General features: G+C 32.8%; 1 protein-coding gene across 1 annotated transcript; it reads left to right on the plus strand.

Moving 5' to 3' along the window:
• Positions 1-2178: 2178 nt before the first annotated feature.
• Positions 2179-7797, plus strand: LOC142324432 (heme A synthase COX15-like). The gene is made up of 2 exons (XM_075365262.1): positions 2179-2212; positions 7445-7797. Exons 1-2 carry the CDS (start codon positions 2189-2191, stop codon positions 7583-7585), a joined length of 165 nt encoding a protein of 54 aa, XP_075221377.1. The 5' UTR covers positions 2179-2188; the 3' UTR covers positions 7586-7797.
• The last annotated feature ends 7500 nt before the right edge of the window (positions 7798-15297 follow it).

Here is a 15297-nt window from a genome sequence, read left to right on the forward strand (position 1 = left end):
GCCGGCAAGGTAATGGCCACGGTTTTTTGGGATGCACGCGGTATTACTTGGAAAAAGGACAAACTATAAGTGAAGAATATTACCCGTCATTATTGTACCGGTTGAGCGAAGAAATCAAGAAAAAGTCCTCATTTGAAAAAGATCTCTTTCATAAAGACAATGCACGGGTGCACACCTGAGCAGTTTTGATGGCCAAAATTATGTAATTAAAGTTCAGATTATAACAACATCCAGCGTATTCACCGGATTTGGCTCCCAGTGATTTTTTTTTTATTTCCAAACTTGAAGAAATGGCTCGGCGGGCAACGGTTCACTCGAACGAGGAGGTCATCGCCCAAACAAATGCTTATTTTGAGGACCTTCCAAAATCCTACTTTTTGGACGGCTTGGAAAAGTGTATAGAGTAAAAAGGAGATTATGTTGAAAAATAAAAAAAAATTTACTCAGAATAATTTGTTTTCTGTCTTTTTCTAAGGACGTATTGAACGATCCTCTTAATTAAACGGAATTAAATCTTAAGGTCACCACTGCTTATTGAATTGTGCCGGTTGTATTTCCTGGAATGGTTCTGGTTTACCCACCTTTCATCTAAGTAAATCATTAGCCGAAAATTATTTTGTCTAATTTCGTGTATTTTCCTAAAAACGTTTACTGGAGCAAGAACAATGTCAGACTTCTCCATCAAAGTTTTTCTGCCGTCATTACACTTACGAAAGCGGAACCCTAATTGCCTTACAATTTTTCGGGTGGAATACGCACTCCAGGTAAAATTTATTATCTTTTTTCAAAATGTCTTTAATTTTACTGCACATCGGATACTCTCCTCTATCATAAAATTCTAGAATTGAACGATGAACGAATGTATATTAAAATCGTCCAGATCGGTTACCCAATTTGTATGAGGAATTTTTTTCCGAGACCAATGAAAAGAATATATGCATAATTCGTCTTGGGCTGATGAATTTTCATTACCTTCATGACAAACATTTTCTACAATACGCATTGACACGGAACACATGGTTGTGGTCACTTCCTGCGTTGTATTAAAAATCTCCTGAATAATAGCATTAGGCTTGCTATGCACAAGTTCTTTTAGATAATTATATACTCTACAAATATTTTTTTTAGATAGCTAACGAAGATGAGCATTGTTTGCTGCCTGTTTAACTTACACAATTAAAATAATTTTCACAATTAAAGATCAGCTAAAGAAACTACAAAAAAGTCCGATTGATACAAAACCGTAATCTGAAGTGGTCGAAATTGTATTAAGGCACAGAAGTTGCGTATGCGGTGACAAACATATAACGTCTTGCAGTAGTAAACGTAGACTTTTAAAATAACAATTAAACTGAATAATATCAATTATAATTATGCCAGATTTTTTATTTAACATTAGGCTTGCCTTTGCACGTGACAATTACTCAATAATAATATGAAAAGGAATAAAGTAATTAGATCGGGAAATATATGGGAAAACACAATCTTTTAGGATGAGATAATCTTATTGTTTACGTAAAATACTTAAGCGAGGTTATTAAAAAATTTATTTTCAATTTTTGGGATTTAGTTATCTACTGAAAATACTATATTTGTGTGTGAGGTTATTTGATTTCTGATGAGTGGTTAGTGTTAGATATGGTGATGTACTGGCCGTATGCGCTCCGCGCTGCGCTGCCGCAGAATACAACTTGGTTGTGGCGGGGGTCAAAATGAGAAAGTCGTGTGATCTTCATACCCAGTGATTTCAAATTTAGTTTAGTAATATTTGTAACAGCTGCTTATCTGTCCGTATATGTACATACAGTCATAAGCTTTTAATAAAATGCTTCCGTTTCCAGAGCAGCATTCTTGTTTAGTAAACGGCTCTTTGTAATCTCCCATGCTTGGGCCATTTTAACCTTGATATTTCATGGATGTATTAACACAAACTATTTAAAATTAGTAACCTGCAGTAGTTCTTACTCTTTTTTCAGGTCTCGATTTTCTGTTATTATACACTCATAATTTGTCCCCTGTTTACTTACTTGTTCATAATGCAGAAAATATAACTTTTCTAAGTTAATTATGTAAAAAAAGCTTAAATGATCCCACCATAGTAACTACCATTACTAAGTAGTAAAATAACTTTATGCTTATAAAATAACTTAAGCTTAAAAGCTTAAAATAACTTAAAGCTGCTACTGCAATGGCTACTATGGCATGGATGCAGGTAAATACGCAAACTTTATAAAATCTTAGCATTTTTTATTTATTTTTAAATATTTTCTACAAAATTTCTGTTTTTATCCTTTGCATTAATTTATTTAAAATATTATTAATAGCCTGCTGTTTCACGAAGTAAAGAGGTAGATTAATTTTGCTGCTATACCAAGTCTTTTATGTAACTGTGATGCAAGTACTTGCAGGACAACAGATATCAATCAGAGTTTTTTATTTAGAGTAATGATGTTCATCATAATCATTGCAGCAATAAAGTGAAGGTGTTATTTGTAGGAGCTGAATATAATCATTTTGGTGAACTTGGCATTCTGGATGTACAACAATATCAGTTTAGTGAAGCGTATATTGAAAACCTCGTCTCATATTACGTAAACATGCCAAGTGATGTTTGTTTTTCATGAAAATGGTTATGTAATTTTGAAAATCTACTTGTGATCTGTATTAGAAAGTCTGCAACCATTATAATTACAGCAATTTACATGACTGTATCCTGTTTTTAAAATTATTATTTTTTTTAAAGAGACTATGTGCATTGTCTGCTTTGGTTTTTTGCTGAATGGGATTTTTTAGCGTATGAAAATTGCCAAGCCTGATTGGGATTCAAACCTGTGACTTCCAGATGAAAAGCTGAGCCTTTACACTCCACCACTGAGATCGCCTCAATAAAATTCATTTATTCTTGTTTTGATGTTTATATATATATATATCTAGTTTATCTCAGAGTTATTCCGTATTTTCATTTATTTTACCAGTTTTATCGTATAGTATTGTGAATGTTAGTGAACATGAAAGTAATTACTTTTACTCTAGTATTACTTTGATGAATGTCATCTTTTAGGCGTAACATTATACAATTTCATATAATATGATTACATGAAATTATATAATTGGAGATTTTTATGAAACATTTGCTCAGAGTAAATAATTTTGAAATAAATGTTGCTAATGCCAACAAAAAATTGTTACCTGGTTGTGATTATTCAAAATTAATAGGAGTATTAATTATCATAGAATTTTCTCTGTAAGAATTAAGCTTTTACTTTTTAATTGTGATTTATCATATCACTTTCATTAAGAAGAAAAACACTTCACTTAACTATAATCTACTTCAAATTGCTGCTAAGAGTGCTGTGTTATGATGCTGGTATTTGAAATAAATTTTGAGAATCTTAGTTGTTTATGATGTGCTTATATACAAGGGTGGGTTGAAAAGTTGCAGGCCTCACAGAGATGATGTTAGTACACTTAATTTCTCAACTGTGTCACATGATTCCATTCTTCATTAGTTTACTTTAACAGTTTCTAGTCACCGCATCATTTAATACAGTATTTACAGTCCATCAAAGTGAAGATATAAGGCATTTTTTGGAAAATTTAAAACTGGAAATTCATGCAGTGGATTATACTTTTTTCTGAAAGGGGTAAGAGCAAAGTAAATTAAGGAAGGCTCTTCTCCATCAAATCCAAAAGTTAAATGCTGGGTTGCAGAGTTTAAAACGGGTCGAACATGTACTATGTCCTTCTGAAGTGACTATGCCAGAAATGATAGAAAAAGTGCATAAAATCGTTGTGGCAGATTGATGAGTGACAGTGAATGAGTTAGCAGAGTCTGTGGTATATCAACAGAACATGTGTGCAATATTTTGTATGAGGATTTGAGCATGAACAAGCTGTGTGCTAGGTGGTGCAATGTTTGTTCATCCCTCACCAAAAACTGCCAAAAAAAAACATTTCAGGTGATTGTCTCGACCTCTTTCGGCGCAATCCAGAGGAATTTTTATGTTGATTTGTGTCGGTTGATGAGACTGATCTGGCTCCAGTGACTATCATTTATTTCCTAACCTAAAAAAATGGCTTAGAGAGAAGAAATTTCTGACCAAATTGCCAAATTGTTATTTTATTGGGTTAGATAAACTGATGTATCGATTTGGTGTAAGCGCTCTTGTGTTTGGGTAAGTATATAGACCTTAATGGTGACTATATTTAAAAATAAATCAAGATGTACCCATCTTGATAAATAAATCAATTTTCTTGATCAATAAATCAGAAAAATACTGTTTTCTGTATTCAAAGCAGAATAAATTTTTTAATAAAATAATTCTTTTTTTTACATATTTTGAATTGCTTAATTGTTCCCAGTTTATGTAAATTATTATTTATTTGGATAATTTTCATGTGGTTATTGATGCGTTTACTTATTTGGCATATGCAAACTTGAATTTTTTTGACTTGAGTAGTTTTTTATTAGACAAACAAGAGAGTTTTTATTATGACATGTAGAGCAACTAAATCCCTTTACTCTCTCAATGAACCCATTTATTCACAAGAATAATCAAAACCCACTTATTCACATGTCATCATCAAAAACTCTCTTGTTTGTCTATTCAAAAAACTGATTTAGTCAAAGAAGTCAAGTTCGTGTATGCTAAGTAAATCAATGTTGATCTTGTGATTTTTTGCCTGAAATAACTTACAGCTGATGCTAATAATACTATCATAGAATTCTGTCTTTGAAATATTGTGTAATGACATTGTTTTCTGTTAATTAATTATTTTAGATGGTGTGAATAGTTCATTGTCATGCTTGATATGTATTTTACATTCTTACATAAAAGGATTATTTCCAAATCTATGCCAGTTAATTGAGATGCTGTTATTATTCATTGTTACATTTAATTTGTAATTTATACACTCACATTATAGATAAACAATTTTTTCAGTCTTCCTCAGTATAGTTTATTTTAGTACACAATTTATGAAAAAAATACTCCTTTTCACTATGTTAACCTTTTTCAGACTGCTCTGTGATATGGAGTGTTGTAGAATAGTTAAATTTAGAGTTGTACTGAAATTATTTTTTGGGAAATGTATTTAATATAATATGAATGTGTTGTTTTGTTTCAATTCGGATTTTGGTTTTTTAAATGTATTTTTCGAGTTGCTAAAGTGTATCTTGTTTGTTTATGTCTGTTATTGATAATTGTTACAACTTGTATGCAGCTACTGAAGTTTGTGAATTAGTGACTGTTTTGTGCATTACTTTACTTCTAAATTAGATTCATTGCGTTTCATAACTTGTTCATATCATATGATAAGTTGTGACCATTTTTTTTGTCTTTTACATTGTCACTTTTTTACAATTGTATCTATCAAAGGCAGTATGTATGCCACAAAAATGTTTACTTTTTTTGTATAATGATATGCATTTATTTTTTATTAACAATTCTGCAAACAATGGTCTGCTGTGTTGAATTTGGGATTAATTTTCTTGTGCTGTTTTATAATCTGAAACTTACATAGTGTGGTTGATCAGACAGTGCTCTGTTGTATTTTTTTGTCTCATTCAGCTAAATATTTTATTGTTTATTTAATTTTGATTTTTTTCTGTAATTGGAACATTATAGTACGTATAACATGGTTAAAGTGTGTATCATATTGGATGATTAGATGAATCGTGTGTACATTGTAGGTTTTCCACAGATTTGGATTGTGTTTGTCATGCCATTATGATCTTGCATAACAAGAAGGATAAGATCTATCTTCTATGTTTCTGTAAACCATTTTGGCTTTGTGTGAAATTGTTAACATTGTCGATATTTCCAGTGTGTCACATGTTTGTGTCATGTACATATTAAAACCAGTAAATTAGTTTAAGTGTGTGTCACTGAGGATTTATAATTTTCTCAATGATGTAAATATATTGCAGCTAATATATTAGTGAGACTGGTGAATGATGAAACATGGAATGTCTTTGGGTTCACTTATCTCAAGCATATTAGCCGAAATAGTTTTACAACACATTTAAAAAAATCAAACTTCTCATGATGATAGAAACCTGGATAAAGTAATCTATCGGTATAGATGTGTAAGGTAGATATTGACAGCATTAAAAACTTCCCACAAACACCAAAATTGTTTATGGAAAATAAACCTTACCAATAAAATTAAAGAAGAAAAATTGTATCCTTCTTGGAGATAACCAAAACATAACATCAACACAGAAGTACATTACAAATTTATGGAAAACTTAGCAAGAGGGGCACAGTCATCTACAATTCATTTAATAATTTCGTAATGTTTCAGTGCTTAAAACAAAGAATGGAGCAGAGTAGTACTCACTGACAATCTCTTACACAAGTTTCAGAACGCAGACCAGATTGTGAGAAACGTTTATAAGAAATTTGACAGAATATTGCATGCAGAATTGTTGATGCAAAATGCACATTGTTAAATAAAAAGATGAATAAATAAATATTTTTTGAGAAAAACTGAAATTTTTTAACCTCCTATATTTTTTTATAATTTTTTTTTCAAACCTCATATATATGCCTTGTAAATTAGTAAATCAGATTTATACGTATGCTTATGTTTTTTTTGTCTAACAATGAGCATTTTGCATCAACATACTCCTTCAGGTATAATACATTTGTGCCATCGGTTTCTCCAATTTTTTAACCACTTCTGGAATACAATTTTCAGTATGGCATTTGGCTCCTTCAGTGATTCTGTCTTTATTTCTTCAATGTTGGCAAAATGTCGTCCTTTCATATTTCTTTTCAGCTTGGGGAGTAGGAAGAAGTCTTAGGGGGCCGTGTCCAATGAATATGGAGGCTGAGGCAGTGTAAGGTTTTTGGCGTTGAGGCAGTGTTTTTGGCCATAACAAACTGTAAAGTGTGAGGGAGGAGGACCATTATTGTGATGCAATTGCCTTGAATTTCTTTTGCCACAAATCCAATTGTGGTATTTTCTTCAGATTGCTTCACACAAACTGTGTAGAACTTCTAGGTAGTACTTCTGATTGACCATACGACCTGGTGGTAAGAACTCATGATATAGTAAGCCACTGAAATCAAAGAACACAGTGATCATATTTGATCTAGAACATCTTTGTCTTTTTTGGTCTTTGCTCTTCATGAAGCTTCCATTGGGACGATTGAGCCTTAGTTTCGACATCATCTGTACACTGATGTTTCAACTCCAGTTATGACCTGTTTGAACAGTTCTGGATCATTCAACAACTCCTGATCAATGTTATGAAAATTCTTTAACACATAAACTACTGTTTTTTTTCTAAAAATCTAATTAAAAAAATATTAGTGTACGCAGCAGCCTTACAACACATTGCTCTCAGCAACATTCTAGAAAAATTGTACTTTTCTGGTAAAGGTAGCTTAGTCATGTAAGTTTTCATTTCACAGTATTTTTGTGGATTGTGTTTCAGGTTGGTCTAGGAATATCAACACTACTGATGTATGTACCTGTGTCTTTAGCTGCTGCACATCAGTCTGGTTCACTTATTTTATTATCCCTTGCTGTATGGTTAACACATGAATTAAAATATGTGAAGAGAGTTATTAAATAGTTATATTATGCACATTTATTGTAATATGTTCAGTGATTGAAAAGTAGTGAATGAAATTTTCTCTTTTATGAATTTTTATATAATATAAGAAGTACTATTTTTGTAAATATGTTGCCTATTATTGTTTTTCGTTGTTTTTTACATAAATATAATTTGTACTCTTTATTATGAAATATGTGTGTGATAAAAATAAAGTTTTTCTTTTATTTGAATGCATTTTGCTTGATTTACAAATTTAAATGTTTTAACTTTTAGTTTAATTTGTTTTAACTTTTCTTTGTACATCAAAAGTAATAGCAAGTTACAAATACCAAAGTCAAAAAGTATAGTATTAATATTTCAAAATTGCAGTACCAAACATAGACTACTTATTTCAGCTATTTATATATTCATCATTGTTTTCTAAGCTCTTTGTGTTTAAGAACAACATTTTTTTTATATGTTTTGATTAAAATGTGCACTGCCTGGGAGTTTGGCTAATCATAATACTTGCAATTGCTGGTTTTACAGAGAAACTGAAAAACAATTCAAAATTGATTTCATTACTCTCCTTTATACTTTTTTGAAAAAACACATCATAATAAAATATTTAAGACATTATATTGATTAATTAAAATAAAGACCTAGACTTATAAAAGAACCAAATTGCATAGATCTAATGAAAAGAATAGCAGACTGATTTTAGTACAACATACAAAATTTTCAGGAAAGAAACTGATTGTCTGAGATATACCAGATAATTCAACTACAGGTAGATAGAACATATATAGACATTGTATATACCAACAGAATCATGGTTTGCAAATCTCCTCATATAAATTGGACTTTCAAATATTTGACCATGACATTTAAATGAAGTCACAATTGCTATACTGTTTCAACTTCATGGAATTTAAAAATACACTGAATTTGATAAAAATAGCAAATTAAATGAACAAACTCCATCACAAATCAAATATATAGTTGTTTTCTTACTATTCAATATTAATATCTTTAACAGTACTTGCTTTTGCAACACTGCTTAACGAACATATAGTTGTAAAAGTATTTTTTTGATGGATACTTTTAAGCATTTAAAAAATTAGATTTTTAAAAGAATTTGTTTAAACAAAAAAATAAAATAAGATTATTACATTGTGCCTTAAGGCCATTTTAATTTTCTAATCTTCAATATCTTTGTAACTACGTGTTTAATCAAATTTTTTACGTTTTAAAAAATTTATTAAGCATTTTATTTTGAACAAAATGACACCTCATTTGTAAAAATCTGTTGACAAACAATCGAGTAATTGCAGACAATTAATCCAGCAGTACGCTTGTGCACCATAATGCAAACTTATAATTTTTTGCCTGTTTTTATTTCCTCTACTAAATATAATAAAAATTAATAATAATAATAATAGTAAATTAGTAAACATTATTACCTTACATTATGGTGTGCAAGTTTACTGCCTGTTTAATTGTGTGCAATAATTTGATTGTTTGCCAACAGATTTTTACAAATGAGATATCATTTTGTTAAAAATAAAATATTTAGTAGATGTTGTAAAAGTAAAAATTTGATCAAATAAATAATTACAAGGATATTTAACATTAAAAAATTAAGATGGCTGCCATTTTGAAATCTTTGAAGTTGCTGTTTTCAAATTTTTTTATTTTGTAGAACATGACACTAATCTTAGAGTTGCCATTAAATTTAATTAAAGTAGGCTTACCCATTGCTGAGAAATAATCTTTTTGTTGAAGATCACAAAATGACGTGCCAGAAGGAAAACAAAGCATAATAGGACTTATGTCGATATGAACTTTTTTGCTCATTCTGGTGTCCTGAATCATTCCTGAAGTTTGGCTATTAATTCGTAGTACACAGAGTGTTCTGGGAATACCTTATATGGGTATTCCTTTTGCATAATTAGATATAGTAAAGACAATTTTCAAAACGTACAGTTTTATTTTTTTTTTGTCTTCAGTCATTTGACTGGTTTGATGCAGTTTTCCAAGATTCCCTATCTAGCGCCAGTCATTCATTTCAGTATATCCCTACATCCTACATTCCCAACAATTTGTTTTACATATTCCAAACATTGCCTGCTTGCACGATTTTTTCCACCAACCTCCAATACCAAAGCGACTATTCCAGGATGCCTTAAGATGTGGTCTGTAAGTCTATCTCTTCTTTTAAATATATTTTTCTAAATGATTTTTTCTTCATCAGTTTGCTGCAATACCTATTCATTTGTCACTTTATCCACCCACCTGATTTTTAACATCTCTTATAGCACCACATTTCAAAAGCTTCTAATCTTTTCTTTTCAGGCACTCTGATCGTCCAAGTTTCACTTCCATATAAAGCTACAACATTTACTTTCAAAAATGCTTTCCTTTTGTTTAAATTAATTTTTGATGTAAGCAGATAATATTTCTGAATCTGTTTCTCACATCTTAAAATTTTTCATTGTAACATGTAAACCAAACTAATAACTTTGAAACAGTTAACATTAGTATACTTCTCCCCCTTAAACAATCTACCAAGGAAATCAATCTGTATCAGTCTTGTGAATCTAAAAAAAATCTCTTTTTTACAATAAGAGATAAAAATATGATACAACTCCAATATTTAATTTATATTATTTTAATATACTTTACCGTACCTTAAGTTTAGACTTAATTAATATACATATTTGATGAATTATTGTGCTAAATTTCAGATAAGTTTCTTATTTTTACATAAACACATTTTCTAAGACAACATTTTGAATAATTTAAGCTCATTTACAGTATTCAACCATATGAGGTCTGTGTATTAAATATAAAGAGTTCATAAAAGAAAGTAATGAGACCTGATTATGAGCTCTTCATCATAGGCTTTGGACATGTCTGAATCTGTAAAACAAATATGCAACATTCGACCTTTCATTGATTATTATTTAGTTCAATTGTGTGTTGGAATAATGTTAAGTTTTAACATTTCAATTTTAATAAAATTGAATAAAAAACATCAACATATGTTTTAGATGCTTACTGAGGCTTACATGTCTCATGTATATGTGTTAGAATGGCACAAAAGATTCAGTGAAGATGTCAGAATGTGAAAGGAGATGAGCTCTGTAGGACATTCCACTTTAAGAATGAAGAAATTATAAAAAAAAATTAGCATGGTTGGTCATAACTGAACTATGAACACTCACGAAAGACATTGCATGAAAATTTTGCCTGAAGATTTCAACATGAAAAAGTTTTGTGCCAAGGTAGTCCCTAGAGTACTCACACCAGAACAAAAGGAATGCTTCAAGGAAATTTGTGCTGACATGCTATAGTAGTTTGGTGTTGATCCAATCATTTAAAAAAAAAATCATCACTTTGGATCTTTCAGTATGACCCTAAGATGTAATGACAGTCAATGAACTGGAAAAGAACATTACCAAAAAAAAAAAAAGAGCTTATCAAAGCAAGTTTAAATTAAAACCCATGCATGCTCATTGGTTTTTAATCAAAGGACATCATTTTTTAAGAATTGGTTCCAAAAGGCACAACAGTGAAGCAGCATTGTTATAAGGAAGTTTTGACAAAGCTGATAGAAAGAATGCTAAGAAAATGGCTTGAAATGTGGAAAAAGATTTTATTCTTCATCAGGACAATGCTCCGCTCACTCAGTGTTTTCTATGTAGCAGTTTTTTGCTAAAAAACATTACTATCCTGGAAAGATATTTGGTAGATTTTGCATCATGTGACTTTCTCCCCTAAAATGAAATGTTTGCTTAAAGATACATATTCTGAACAGTTTGATGCATTAAGGAATATATTTGTGGATGTGTTAAAATGGCTGATAGAAACTGATCTGTTAGTAATGACAGAACACTAACAGAAAATGAAGAATATATATAAAAAAAATTAACTGTTTGTATGAAATGAAGAGGAAGAATGCTTTTAAGAGGAATCTGACTCGTCTGATGCCTTCAATAGTGATAAAAAAGTTTTGCCAAAGTTCATCCTGAGATACTTCTCAACCTGAATGTATCGAATTTGGTGGCATGACATTGAAACATGGACCTGCCGTGTCACAGCCAATTGGCTCTTCAGCAGCATCATCTTATTTTTAAACTGAATTACGTTAACAGCCTCACAGCTCAAGTACTCTGCATGCCTGAGAGGGGTGGAGTTCAACCTCATTTTGCGAACATCCTTTGAACAGCAGCAGCCTGTCATCGGTGTAAGCAACATCTGCCGAGCAACCCCAGCCTCATCAAAGAATCAACTCCACAACCCACAATAAGGAGCCCAGCACACTGCCTTGGTGATAACACTTAGAGAGTGTCTTCTCCATTTCGTGGCCACCATTACAAAGTAGAACATCTCGATGCCCAAAGCACTATGCATTACTTGAATTTAATTTTTGGTATACCCATGTCTCTGTATTTGAAATAAAGCAGAAGGCCACCACAGATTGTTAAGTGCTCCAGATATGTCAAGGAAAATCCCCAGGACATACCTAGAACTACTATTCTTGACAATGCTTAATTCTCGTAAAATAGTATGTCACCATACCAGGACGAAAGCACTACTGATCCCTTCCATCACCATTGCAGTTTTAATCTCTCATTAATATGCAGATATAGTGTCTTCTTGAAGACCTTACAAATAACTGGCAATAATGTTAGAGGTCGATATTAGGAACTAACAGTGGGATCCTTGCTGCCACCGTTAAACAACAATTCCCTTTTTCCAACAAATTGGAAAATAGCCTGCAAATAACATTTTGTTAAATACGTTAGTGAATATTTTCACACTAACATTCACTGAATGAACAAGGAGCTCCACTGTTATTCCATCAAAGCCAGGAGCTTTACTTCAGCCAAAACTACAGATTAGTTCATGCATCTCTGCTTCAGTAACTTCTGAAGACAAAACATCCACACGATGGGAAGCAACATTGTTTTGAACATGATGTTAAGCAGTTTCTACAGCTAAATCATCATCCAGCAAAAGATCATCTAACAAAGTATGTAGAATCTTAGTTTTGTCCAAAATGACTCCTTGCCTGGTTGAGAGGCATTACTCCTTTTATTTATCCTAGCATTCGGTAAACAACACCCCACTGGTCTTTTTTACCTTGTTCCTGAACAAAGGTCGCCAAGAATCATGTTTGGCCTGCCTTACCTTGTGATAATAACATTTGAGCTCTGTATACTTCAATGCCAAATCTGCTTGCTACTCAGGGTCAAGCTCAGTTTCAGAGGACCTCTGTACACAGAGAATAGATGACTTAAGCTCAGTAAGTTCCCTGTCCACCAAAGGTGTGACAAACCTCCACCAATTGGCTTCCTGCGCAGAAAACGCCTCAGCTGAACTGGGATTACACCTGTAACCATCACTCAGACCACCAATGATCTCGAAGACATTAAGTCGATGGTTGCTAGAGCAATCATTGACAACCTTCCAACCAGACTTGTGTAGGAATATATCTTCCAACTGTGACATCAGCATTTGTGCCAACAAATTGCCTCCTACTATCCACAATACCAGCATATGTTAGCAGCTCACTAGAATCATTAAAAACAATCATGTTGGATGACGAAACCTTCAACTGCTTCACCACTCTCATTGGTATAATTACTGTGCCACGTAAGAGCCCTGAGAAGACTACGCACGCATCACCGTGGTCTTATCAGGGCTGAACGTCATCTTATGTTGATGATCCCACCACTCAAGTATCCTATAAGCCCGAGTGGCTCTGAATTCAACTTCCCTCTGTGAGCATCCCTCGACCAGCAGGAGCCTGTTGTTAGCAATTGCCATCACACGGCACCTGCTGGGCAACCTCAGCTGCAGAAGAGAATGAACTTGATCACCTACAGCAGAGAACCCAACACGCTGCCCTGGGGACAACTTCAGGGAGTATCTTACTAACCTCATGGCTGACTTTGCGAAGCAGACATCTCGATGACTGAAATAAATTTGCAGAACTTTCAACACATTTTTCAGTATATCCCCTCCTTTTTAACTGATAAATGGCAGAGGGCCACCACAGGTTATTAAAGGCTCCAGAAATATCTAAACAGATACCCAATAAATACTCCACCTAGCTGGCCGACATTACACTCATATCCTTGAGTATAGCATCCTTGGTACCCTTACCAGGATGAAAGCCATACTGATTGTTCATTAATAAACGTTGCGAGGTCAATCTCTCATTCACACGAAGGTACAGAACCTTCTCAAAAACTTTACCAAGAACCGGCAGCAACATCAAGGGCCTGTAAGAGGCACTAACAGTAGGATACTTGTTGCCGCTTTTAAATAATAATTTAACTATTGTTTCTTCCAACAAACTGGGAAATATCCACCAAACAACAATCTGTTGAATATCTGTGTGACAGTTTTAATACAAACTTTAACAGAATGAACAAGGAGCTGCACTGTTATACCATCAAAACCAGGGGCTTACCCCTTCCAAAATTACAAATAACCTGCACACTTCAGCCTTGGTAATTTCTGAAGATAAAGCATACCCGTGTAAATAAGTAACCTCATGACGCACCCGTAAACTACACACAGATTCTCTGCCTGCATTATCATTTAAGCAGGTTACTGCCTGATGATAATGCAGATGCCTTGGTCAAGTGCTAATATTTCAGTTTTGTCTGAAATAATTCCATGCCGGGTCAAGAGGTGGACAGAAGTACGTCCTTTCTACGTTTATGTCCCAAAACTCTACATACCACTCCCCATGGGTCTTTATTCCCCTGTTACTGCACAAAAGAACGCCACGAATATCTTTTGGCAGGCAGTACATACCTTGTGAAAGTAATAACTCATATGCTCTCTATAATTAGCATAATTAGTACTGCCTGCTATTCAGGATCAAATTCTTATTGAGATGCCCTCCATAAACAGCAGACAGACTGTTTCAAATTAGTCAATTCCCTATTCCACCAAAGCACATGCCTCTCTCGACTGGAACTACAGGGTATATAGCACTCAACAGCATCAATAAAGGATGCTGACAATCTCTCTGCCAGGTTCTCCAGTTCCAAATCATTGACACTCCTGTTCAAAACTCGGAGTTTAACTGAGAGAGAATCCTTAAAAATTTAAGTTGTTTACGTAAGAAAATATGTTGCTTATATATGCCACTTTCATAATCCAGTACAAATTGGAAAAACATTTTAATAATGGAGAAAAAGTGTTTTCTGAAAACAATTTCTACCAAAAGTACCTCCACTTCTGTCCTTAATTTGTAAAGTCTGGTAAGCACTTTACCTCATGGGAACCATTTTATTTCTACATGAAGTAAGAGATGTTGGTGTTCTGCTCCTATCTCTTGACAAAAACTGGCAAATAATCGAGAGTTAAGATTGCTTTTCGTTATAAAATTAACAGATTTTGTAGATTCCAGGACAACATCGTTTAATTCAGGTGACATATTTCTGGCTGGTAAGTGCTGGCGATGTATTATGCAATGTATTAGTAATATGTCAGAAGTGATTTCTTAAATCCTTTTTATTACTCTGCAACCTCTCCCAGTCATATTTGCTGCTTTGTTTGTACACAGACCAATACAATTCTTCCAGTTTAAGGAATAGTTATTAATATATAATTTAATGAATAAAAAATTTCATAACTTGTGTGGGAGTCTAAATCCTTGCAAATTCTTCTTTAATTTCTTCATTGATCTGCATGGCAAACATTGGCAATTCTTTAATACATTTTAT

Source organism: Lycorma delicatula, chromosome 5 (assembly GCF_047948215.1).
Source record: "Lycorma delicatula isolate Av1 chromosome 5, ASM4794821v1, whole genome shotgun sequence".
Classification (NCBI taxonomy): domain Eukaryota; kingdom Metazoa; phylum Arthropoda; class Insecta; order Hemiptera; family Fulgoridae; genus Lycorma; species Lycorma delicatula.